The 11,379-nt window shown below is 47.0% G+C and overlaps 1 protein-coding gene across 1 annotated transcript in view; it reads right to left on the bottom strand.

Moving 5' to 3' along the window:
- hcn4 (hyperpolarization activated cyclic nucleotide-gated potassium channel 4) overlaps positions 1–9,880 on the bottom strand; it is a 52,118-nt gene extending 42,238 nt beyond the window's left edge. Inside the window, exon 1 of the mRNA XM_057025453.1 lies at positions 8,101–9,880. Within this exon, the coding sequence (XP_056881433.1) occupies positions 8,101–8,780 (680 nt within the window). The 5' untranslated portion in view covers positions 8,781–9,880. The remainder of the gene's footprint in view (positions 1–8,100) is intronic.
- Between the last annotated feature and the right edge of the window lie 1,499 nt (positions 9,881–11,379).

Below are 11,379 nucleotides of genomic sequence, written 5' to 3' on the forward strand. Positions count from 1 at the left end.
TTAAAAAACATCAGGTTAAAGGGGTTAATCCTATTTTTGTTGTCACTCGCTCTGGTGAACTGTCGTGATGCTGCTGTCTTTGCCGAGCGCAGCCAGCAGGCACACTGCGAGCACATCACTGACACTAGGGCTGTGCAGTCGAAGGCGGCTATATTTAGGCGAGATGCGCCGTTTTATCAAACCTAGGCTAAGAAGATTTCAGCGGAGGGAGAGGCAAATCTCCACAACCTCAGGCTACGGGGAAACAGGGGGATTTGCTAAATATCTGCAGAGGGTAGAGTAGACAAAATAAAACACAACTGAAAGGCGCTAACCTTACTGACCAGTGCTAAAAGAGATCTATAAATAAGATTACAACTATTATTATGGTAGGACATGGTTCTTTTTTCCCCAATTTACCTTTAAAGCTGTCTATATCAGCTGATGGGTCATAAACACGTACAGGTCTGAGTCCATAAGATCAATGCGCCTAAAAGAGCAATCAAAGCTTATATTTTTTACTGACCATATATCAGAAATGATTAATGTCAGTAATTTTTCATCACATCCTGTCTGAGAAAATCGTGGGTCATTTAATATTAGGAGTATTTTCTTGCCCATCATATAATGCAGAGGAGGCTTTGGATCTAGAGGAGAGTTTTTTTTTCATGTCCTCTCCATCTGCCAGATGATACTATAAAAAGTGATGCATTCTTATAATCACGGTTATCTCTGATTTATCTAAAAATAATTTGGCCAATGAGACATGAAAATCTCTGCTGCGCCCGTCTCAAAATGATGGAGATTTTGTCCCAGACCTCCTCGTTCATGTAAGCCCAGTCTGGATATCTCAGAAGTGCGCGCTGAAGAGCGCGCGCTGAAACCATCTGATGCCACTTCGCAGACTGTCCAGAGCTAATCAAAGGAACCAATTGAGAAGAAAGATTTGAAGCCACTTACAGTGTTTTGTCCTGATGCTGTCGCCATTCTATCACTAGTGGCTACATACCCTTGGTCACGATAGCCCTGCTGAGAATCCTGTACAAGCGCTACCGGCTAGCAGTGCTCTTAGAGCAATGGCATACATATACCGGTAGACGCAAACAAAATATGTCCCCAGTTGGAAATTCATGGAAAGACGACAACCTGGACATGTAGAGGACAGAGAGCTCTGCAGCCAGTGCCAGCAACATGCACTTATTCTGCAACGTGCCAAGATCTGCACTCCAGTGTTGCTCACTGTCATCCTGCCACTAATTGCATCTGTGTTTTATCATGATGCCTTGTTATCTCCTGCACGGTCCTCAGGGTCATGTCAGAAGGGTCTCCTGTCAGCCGGTGGCAGAGCGTGGTGGAACGAACACGGTCCAGCGTCTCTCTCGGCCGGACGCTGCTCTGATGGAGACAGCCAAAGATAGGCAGAAAGAGAGAAAGAGAGAGAGAAAGAGAGAGAGAGAGGCACAGTGGCCTTACTCTCTCTCTACTGTCCATAACACCAGACGCTGGTCGCACACGGTGCCATCACCTCCTGCCCTTGCGCTGGGCTGCATCAGCCATTATCTTCACCACTTCAGGTGCTGCAATCAGCAAATGGAGCAGCTACAACGAAATTCTCTCGCGTTGTCTCTCTCGCTCTGTCTCTCTGTCATCAAACCAATCCAAGGTCAAGGGGCAACAAAAGACAAAATGAGGGGATAGAAAGAAGAACCTCTCATGCCTGGTATGATCATGTTTGGGCAGAAAAGAGGACCAGCACCATCTAATATTTTGAGAAATAAAATACAATGAAGTTCAATTAATGCAGAATTAAAACCAAAGAAATCCACTCACGCCCGGATCAAGAGGAGAGATGCAGCTTATCTGATTGTTTTTCCCTTTCTCGTGATAGAGCTTCATGCCTTTTTGTTTGCACGCTACGTGAGGTCGGCATCAGATTAACGCACACGAGATCGTGGCGCCTGAATGCCGACGTGAACGCGGGCCACGAAAAGGACACGTTATGGCAATGGTAAAAATAAATCAGGAGCCCCCCCTCCAGCGCCAACACCCTTTTGACAGCAGAGAAGCGGGAACAGTCTCAGCCATTCTGCGACTCATAATCCAGCCATTTCTCTGAGTCTTCTAGACACCCAGCATGTGGCAGGGCCAGGCCAAACACATTGATCCAGGGAAGTATTTCCTGTGAATCAGGCCAGACACACACAGAGTTCCTTATTCAGCGCACTTATCTCTGGTGCTCTAAGTGGAAACCCCACCGTCCTGAGCTTCTGCACAACCATACAGTGTGAACCCCGGTGCTCAGTGGCACCATTAAAGACAAATAACATGTTGTTAACTAAAGAACTAACTACATATTATCAATGACATGAGGAGTAATAGTAGTAATAGTGGCAGGTGTGAGATGTCGCTCCTGTGGATTTCTTCCAGATCAAAATGACACATTACTGCGTTGTAAATGCTGAACCATGTGCTTGAGCAGCAGGGGGAAAAGACCATGAGATGCATCTGTCATTCAGAAAAAAAGGAAACACAGAACACACATTGAAACAAACCAAATACATTACCAAGAAATGACCAAATCTAAAGTTTGTGTCTCCCATTACTGCAAATGCATTTCCTGAAATGTTTTGAAAATCATGTAAAAAGGTTTCAGGTTTTGTAAAATATTATTTTATTGGGCTGTACGTTCATGTTGTTGGTTAAATTATGCAGAGAAATTACTATCAGATATAAAATCCTTTTACTTAATGTCTTTAATCCACCTCTGCCGTTGCTAGCCAAGTCACCTGAAAGTGCGCAACTCACGCATTTGACTGATTGACTGTACATTTTATAGGATTGACATTCATTGTAACAGCCAGTCCCCTTTATTGCGGTTAAAGTGCTATTTAATCTGGTGTTTCTCACATCGTGCGGCAGCATATCAGCGCCGGTTTGACATCTTGGTCATTTTATCTAGGCTGATGGGAAAAAAAAGAAAAAAGAAAAAAACCAATCCAATTTCAGTGAGACAGGAGGTGTAAGAATCCACCTGGGACGCGCGCAGGGCTGGAAAGGTCAACCTGTACCAGACACAGCAGAACATGGGGACGGAGGAATGAACAGCCTTGAGAGGTCAACCTGGGGGATCTTAAATTTGGTTACTATATTAAACAAATTGTGATTGAGACGTCATTTCAGGGGCAAAACATGAAATAAAATATCCTCAGCAAAATGCTTTTGGTCGGCTCAAGGACGGACGGTGGCCACAGCGTGGTTTCCAATTAATACTGGGATCTGTTTTGACCTTCGCCAGGCGCACGGGGACAGAGCTTCAGGATGTCCGAGTTTCATTTTTCCCAGGTCAAAACAATGATGCTGCCACGAGCCTCCTAATGTGAGCGTGTCGTTTAAATGATCCCAGCTCTCCCTCGGCCGTCTAATAAGGCAAAAACAAACTGAGGAACAAACATGTAAGCATAAGCATGAGAAGAGCGTGCGTGGACGCTGACTGATCAAAGACAACGCCTTGAAAATAGGAGTTGATTTTACAGTCTTGATTATTCATTCGTATCATCATAAAATTCCCATTAAATCAAGCCAGATGTGCTTGCTTGAATACCCCCAGGAAAAATGTTTCTTGTGTTCATTTTTTTCCTTTTTATTTAATAATTCACCCATGACACTGCAGTTATTGAAAATAAGGAATAAGAGATGTGCTCTTCAGTCAGGTTATGAGAAGGCTGAATCACCCAGGATCAGCTTTAGGAATGCCCACTTGGGTGATTACGCCTACATAACTTGAGTTGATGTTAATTGTTGTGGACCAGCGGTGATTACATGTGAAATGTCAGGCTGGAATTAAAGCTAAAACTATCATATTAAGATTTATAGCAGGCACAACCACCCTGGCTAAAAGACGCACGGCAGCGGTTTCAGTTCTTCCCAGTTCATTATCTGCTTTATCTCCGTAGTGTGCATCCCTGTCCTTCTCCACTTTCAATTCAAACGTGTGCGTCACAAATTCTCATGTGACCTGCGAGCCTGCGTCAGCTTCTGCAAGCGGACAGGTGAAGATCGCGATGGATCGGACTGTTGCACTGAACGTACAGAGCAGGTAAACAACGTGGAACCATCAGAAGGTGAAACATGGAAGGGTCTCAGTAAAGCAGAGAGCCCTTCAAACGTGACCGGGCTCTAATCATTTTCAGATTAACCGGATCTCTCTCCAAACGACCCTGCTGCATTCTGAGGCATATTAAACACGCTGGTCTTTTGGGACAACAGCATCCGTCCAGCGGAAACATAAATAAACGTGACACTCGGAAGTGTTAAAGGAGAGAGAGAAAATGGGAGATGGTTCTCGGTTGACTGGCGCTGTGCATCCGCCTGCAGAGATCACAGATTGATGTTGCGGAGCATGTGACGGCAGAGCCGGAAGGGAAGCAGTACATTTGTCAGGTGACCAAAATTCATCAAACATCTCCAGCTGGGGGGGAGGCATCCCTTAACAACAACAACAACAACAACACTGCTGCCAGGAACGTCCCATTACTAAAATGGATATAATGTCCACTTGATAAAGATGACCACTGCGTTACCATGGGGAAACTCCGCTCTGGTGCTGTAGTACATGCTTTAAAAAAGCCTGTTGTTTTACAGTTGGACTCACGTGTACCATCTACACACTCCCACGTATTTGTGAGGTCACATGGCGCTGTTCAATCATTCTGCGACGATGACAGTCAAGCTTCCACCCAGCAGCCACGCACGTCCCCCCCGGGCTCCCTCCATTAAATAAATTGTACTGTAATAATCTCTTGGCTCCTCATATTCGTGGATGAGTGCAGCAGTCTATTTTGATTACCTCACTTCCAGGCCTGGCCAGAACCATCTGTAATCCCCGTGTTTTACCCTCTCTAAATTAAAGGGGGAATTATTTAACGCAGGCGGATAGCAGCAGAGTGTCGTTCATCCTATTTAGTGTCAAAACTACTATCACATAAAATCAAACGTGTTTTATTGAGATTCACGGCAATAAAGCGTGTTTACTCAGACTTTACATTCCCTCAGCAATCTCACCTTCACTCTTTCAAAAGGACCGAGCTCGCCCTCGTTGCAGATGCGCATGATTCTTCATCTGATTTTTCAACAAATCCTGCGACCGAGAGTCCGACCCCCCGCAGGGCCCAAGCAAATCAATAAGACAGTGTTGTCCCAAATCAACTATAATCCACCTGACTGAAACAAAGCGTGGACAGGACAAAGAGTCAAGAAATCAGAGCTTCTGAAGCTGGAAGGTTTTCCTGTTGAACACGCTTCGCGTCGTCAAAACCATTACCCCACTTGAAACTACGCGCGCTCTACTTTTCTTTAATGTGTTTCCAGCGAAAGGAAAATGTCAAAATCGCAAGATGCCTTTTTGGTGGTTTATTTTTGCCTCCGTGTTCGTAAGTGACTTGCGAGGGGAAAAAAACAGAACAAGCTGTGCTGTGAGGAATAAAGGGCTCCTGGAGAAAAAGTGAGCTTTGGAGCCGGAATGGAAGGATTCACCTTTGTGTCGCAAAGGGATTTAACTGATTGACAGAAACTAGTGGACAGCCGACCCCCCCCCCCTCTGATAGTGTTGCTAACAAAATTCAGAAGGAGAAAGGAGGGATTAATAGACCCTTCACGTCAAAGTTTTAATGTGTGAAATTTCCTTTTCTATTCCGCCAGGGAAATGTGGAAGCCTTTCCAACAGATGTGTCCTCTGGGCTCTGAATCACAAGATAATTAAAAGGCACTTGACGATCAGAGGGCTGCATTCTAATATTGCTGCGCGACGCTTGCTAGGATTCCGCACAATGCTGATAGAATATACAGAAAGGCAACGGTGCCCGTTGTCTACATAGGAATTGAGATATTTCCCATCTATTTGGCCATCGGGAGCATAATACAACGTTCAGGAGTGCAGAAAAAAACCCGCATGTTTGGGTCTCGGAACGGCTTAAAAGGTGAAAGGTGAAATGTCACATTTCCAGGATGGAGCGCTCGCGAAAAAGTAAGCTAGCGACGGGGGCAGGACAAAGCAAGGCGGGGTGGTCAGGAAAGTAAGCATCAATTGTATTTTTCACCAATCCCTTCCCAAAGGCCTGCAGATATTCCGTGGTCAGAGACAGCAATAACCACCATCTTATTTAAAAATCGGTGGGGGAAGGGGGGGGGGGGGGGACGCTTGTAGATTTCACTCCCCGGTTAAGTGACCACATCTGCTCACGGACAGAGCTGCTCGGTCTGAATCAAAGGAGATCGTTCGGCTTTGGATCTGGAAACGAGGCAGCAGATTGGATTATGATGCCGTTTTTAATCCGTCTTTTCCCCTTGCAAGATATTGCTCCTCCCTTGCTTCTTAGCATTATACAATACTTGACAAGGGCAGATTTCACTGAATTCCGGCGCAGTGATGAGTATGTGATTTCTTGTGACACTCTAATTTGAGCTTATGGCGCCGAAGCTTTGATGCAGCCATGGGATGGGGACATCTCGTCAGAGACCCTTCTCCTCTTCATGGCCCAATAAAAGGTCCTGTTCATCTCTCTGAGGGCTTTAATTCCAGCCACCTTGTCCTGACTCTCATCTTTGGTATTTCTCTGCCCTTTTTCATTAATAATGGTGTTTGTTCCTTAATTTGGTTAGAATTAGTGTCCCGTCTCAGACCCCGAACGAGTAGGTCTGACCTCATTTCCTCACGTATTTTGTTCCCTGTGACTTTTTACGTGAGTGCACTCGCCTTGAGTGTGAGTCCCTGCTTCAGTGCCTTGCTCAAAGCCAACTCTCTGACTTTTTAGCACCAGAATGAAGCCCCAACTCTCCTTTGGTGTCAACATGTAAAACCAGTGAGTAAGCGGGAGGAGGGAGGGTCAAAGAAAATAGAACCAGCTGGGAGCAGCAGAACAAAAATGGAAAACGTCCCACTTGTCTTTAGGTGATTAATAATAATAATTTAATAATAATTTAGGTTGGTTCCTCATTCAATTGTTTCCTCAAAAACATGACAGTTGCTGGTAGTTGATCTAAACGTCTTGAGTAAAAAGCATAAAATGATGAATGGGTTGTTTTTCTGATGCAAAAAAGACCCTGATTAACCTTTTCCATCTGGGCCTTTGACTCATAACATCAGTTACATGACAGGAAATAGTTAAAAGAACCTATTTGAACTGGATGTGATTGTGTTCATTCCTCCGTTTTGTTTCGGTGAATATAACCATAGTTTATGTGGCCAAACTAGAAACATGTCCACACACTTATTTCTCACGCTCAGGCTGTCCCTGTTTCTTTATCTCTTTGGCCTTCCTGACGTGCGTGAGGTGTCATTTGCATTCGCTGATTGGTTTAATTCAACTAATGAGAAATGTAGAAGGAGCCTCCCAATTTGCCTAAAGCCAAAAGGACAAGGCCTTTAATTCAAATCTTGTTTGTGTGAGACGGGAGCATCCATTTGGCTGATTCACAGAAATATGTTCAATTACAAACTCAAGGACATGAGCAAAGACAGGAATATGATCCAGCGCTGGCACTCACTTTGTGTATTCAGCGTTACATGCAAAGTTTGACAGAAGGCCTGGCAACACTATTAAAGGCACACATCAGACAGCAGCTGTTAGAAGGAGAACTCCAGCTTTTAATCAGAGTCAATGATTATTTATGCCACAAGATATTTTGTATTAAAGGAGAGTGAGTGCACATTGTGGATTGCTCCACTAAATGACAGAAAAATCATCTCCATTGCACAGTCTCTCAAGGAAAAGCACAGATTGGTTTCTGAAGCATATTCGTGCAAAGGAACAGCATTTAGGAGAATAACAAATTTGGAAATCTGGCCTATTTACGAGGGTAGTTCATGACAAGACAGAGAATCTAATGTAAAAGCTTTTAACTGATCCGTGACACTAAATACACTTGGTTTACCTGTGTATGACTGTTAAGCAGAATAGAGTTTATTCCAATTAAAGTTTTGGGTTTGACGCCATTTCATTCAGGAGAGGAAATACGTGAGCAAAGTGCCAGATGAAAACATCTGGGCCTGTGACGTTAACGTGACGCGTCCCACGGACCCGTTCGTTGATCGGAGCGCGTGCGGTGTGAGGTGTCTGCATTTACCTGAAATCACTGTACGGGTGAATTATCCAAAACCCCGCCGATTTAACCCGTTCTTGCTCCCGCTCGACCGCCTTCTCGCTCCCAAACATCCTCAGGGAGAACTTGTTGACCCCCGGTTGCAGCATCGCTCCAAACTGTCTGTGCATGAAGCCAGCCTGATATAATCTCTCGTCGTCCGGGAGAATTTGATCGATGCCATCCAACTTTACAAACCCCGGCTGCTGGTCCGGGGAGTCTTTTTGGGTGCCGCCGCCACCGCCGGCCCCTTGCGCGCCTTGTTCGGGCGGCCCGTCGCCGATGGCACCCAGGGGGCTCTCCTCGCTGGGGGTGACGTCCCCCTCGGTGATGAGACGCCTCTCCTCCGCCGAGTCCGACTCGTGCACATGCCGACTGGTGATGGACGAGAGGCTGCCTCGAAATCTCCGACAATCCCCGTTCGAACTGGTCTTCATCGGTCTCCCTATATCCGTCTCCATGATCCCAGACTCGCCACTTTTGGTCTCCCCAATGCCTTTGCAGCTCCCAGCAGAGGTCGGCGACGGCAGAGGCTTCATCCTGATACTCTTCCTCCTGGTGTCCTTGTCTGCGTCTTCTCCTTCGCTCATGATGGATGCTTTGTGCCCGATGTGCTGTGGCAAACTGTAGAGCCTTTTACGCATGGACGAGTGCAGCCTGTCCATTGTGACACTGAGACACGGTGATGAAAATTCAACACATGAAATTGTGAAGCTGAATTGTCGCGGGTGCCGCCACCAGCCCCGCGCTCCCTATCTGCCTGTGAGTGTGATCAGTCTGGAGCTAATCTGAATCCCTGGAATCCTTCTGCACATGACACGGACCGCCGTGGCTCTCCTCAGACAGATGAGCGAGCGGAGTACCTGACAGTTCGCATGTGTCCTCACGCACAGCCCGCATGGCTACCGCGTTCCCGGCGTTTGCCTTTGTGCCGCTCCGTCATCGTGCGCAAAAGTGGGAGGAAAAAAAAAACTGCCTGAAAGTCACCTTAGCGTGACATGTGAGAGACGTGCAGAAGAACCGTCGTGCAGGGACGAGGGAAAGGTCGCGAACGACGAGGGATGCGCGTTTATTGGGGAGGTCTTGCCGGTCGCCTGCAGACAACGCAAAAACACAGTGGAGCGTTCCACGCACCGCTGGCATCAGTGAACCACAGTCACGGTGCGTTTTGGCAAATTCTGAATATTCATGATGATGAGCTATTGGGTTGCCATAGGAGCGAGAACTGCAAATAAGCTCAGCCCATCTTGTTTAAAGGGAAATGCTCTCCCCATTCTTAAAACGCTCCCCTGTTTTCTTGAGTTGAGGCTACAGGTAAACGATGGGAAAACCTGGGTTACCTTCGCGGCAGGGCTCCCCCCCCCCCCCCCCCCACTGAAACCTGCTGAAGTCACCTCCATTATCGATTTGATCCACTGCGTAATTTGCGCACGCAGGTCGAAGCGAAGAAGCTCCCGGGCGCCAAATGTTTACGCTCCGATTTAGTGGTTTATAATTCACAATCACATTTTGAAGTGTGTCCTATCGGAAAAGGGCACATTCTCCTCATCTGTGTGAACAATGTTTAAGAGTTAGTGATTCATTCATTTTATAAAATTAGTTTTTTATTTTTTGAGCCTGTCCTTGTCTTTGTATAAACTGTGATGTACATTTAATTCAAATTGATCTTTAAAATTCACTGACCTTTGAGAATAACAGTTTTTCCATATGGACCGAGCCCAGCCATTACCCATCTGTGCTTTTAGAACTACTAATCTTCCACAGGAATCCTTCGCTCTCACATGTGGCACTATTTGGGTGCGCTGGAAATTGTCTTTATTTAAAGTCTATTTTTACAGGCAGCATATTTTCCAGTACAACCAGTTTAACCTTCAGATGTCTTTCACTTAAAAAAAAAGGATAGTTGTGCATTCAGTTATTTCCAAGTAAGCTGCATGTTGAAGATGATCACAGATGCTTAAACGTCTTATGAAAAAGAAGAAAGAAAGATCTTTGTGATTAGCCTGAGGGAGTCGATTCATGCGTCGGCTCAGGAACCCAAGTCCTTGAGGGGGGTTGGATACTCTTCTATGCTGGAGTTGCTCAGGGTGAGAGACGGAGAGCGGAGGTGGGCTTTTTGCTTGCCCCCAGACTCTCTAGTTCGACGTTGGGGTTCTCGCGTTCGAGCGAAAGGGTTGCTTCCCTGCGCCTTCGGGTCGGGGAACGGGTTTTAACGGTTGTTTGTGCGTATGCACCAAACAATATCTCAGAGTACCCGCCCTTTTTGGAGGATCTAGGACGGATGCTGGACAGTGTCCCAACTGGGAACTCCATTGTGCTGCTGGGAGACTTCAACGCTTACGTGGGCAACAACAGCGTGACCTGGAAAGGCGTGATTGAGAGGAACGGTCTGCCCGATCAGAACCAGAGTGGTGTTCAGTTATTGGACGTCTGTGCTAGTCGCAGTTTGGCCATAACTAACACCATGTTCGAACATAAGGTTGTTCATCGGTGCTCTTGGCACCATGACAGCCTGGGCTGTAGGTCAACGATTGAATTTATAGTCGTGTCAGCTGATCTGCGGCCATATGTTTTGGACACTCGGGTGAAGAGAGGAGCAGAGCTGTCAACTGATCACTACCTGGTGGTAAGTTGGATCAGGTGGGAGGGGCACCGCGTGGACCTGGCAGGCCCAAACACTTAGTGAGGGTCTGTTGGGAACGCTTGGTGGAGGAACCCGTCAGGCTGGTCTTCAACTCCCACCTCCGACAGAGCTTTGATCGTGTTCCGAGGGCGGTAGGGGACATTGAGTCTGAATGGGCCATGTTCTGCTCCGCCATTGTCGAGGCGGCTGTCGCGAGCTGTGGCTGCAAGCCCACTGGTGCTGGTCGTGGCGGTAATCCCCGTACCCGATGGTGGACACCAGAGGTGAGGGGAGCCGTCAAGCTGAAGAAAGAGGCCTACAGGTCATGGCTGGTCTGTGGGTCTCCGGAAGCAGCTGACCGGTACAGGTTGGCTAAGCGGGTTGCGGCCGCGACAGTTGCGGAGGCAAAAACTCAGGCATGGGAGGAGTTCGGTGAGGCTATGGAGGAAGACTTTCGGTCTGCTCCGAGAAGATTCTGGCAAACTGTCCGGCGCCTTAGGGGCGGCAGGCGGCAACTCGCCCACACCGTGTTAGGTGTGCGTGGGGAGCTGCTGACGTCTCCTGGGGCAATTATCTGGCGGTGGAAGGAATACTTCCAGGAGCTCCTCAATCCTACCAACACGTATCCTCAAGGTGGAACA

The sequence above is a fragment of the Takifugu flavidus genome, chromosome 2 (assembly GCF_003711565.1).
Source record: "Takifugu flavidus isolate HTHZ2018 chromosome 2, ASM371156v2, whole genome shotgun sequence".
NCBI classification, from domain to species: domain Eukaryota; kingdom Metazoa; phylum Chordata; class Actinopteri; order Tetraodontiformes; family Tetraodontidae; genus Takifugu; species Takifugu flavidus.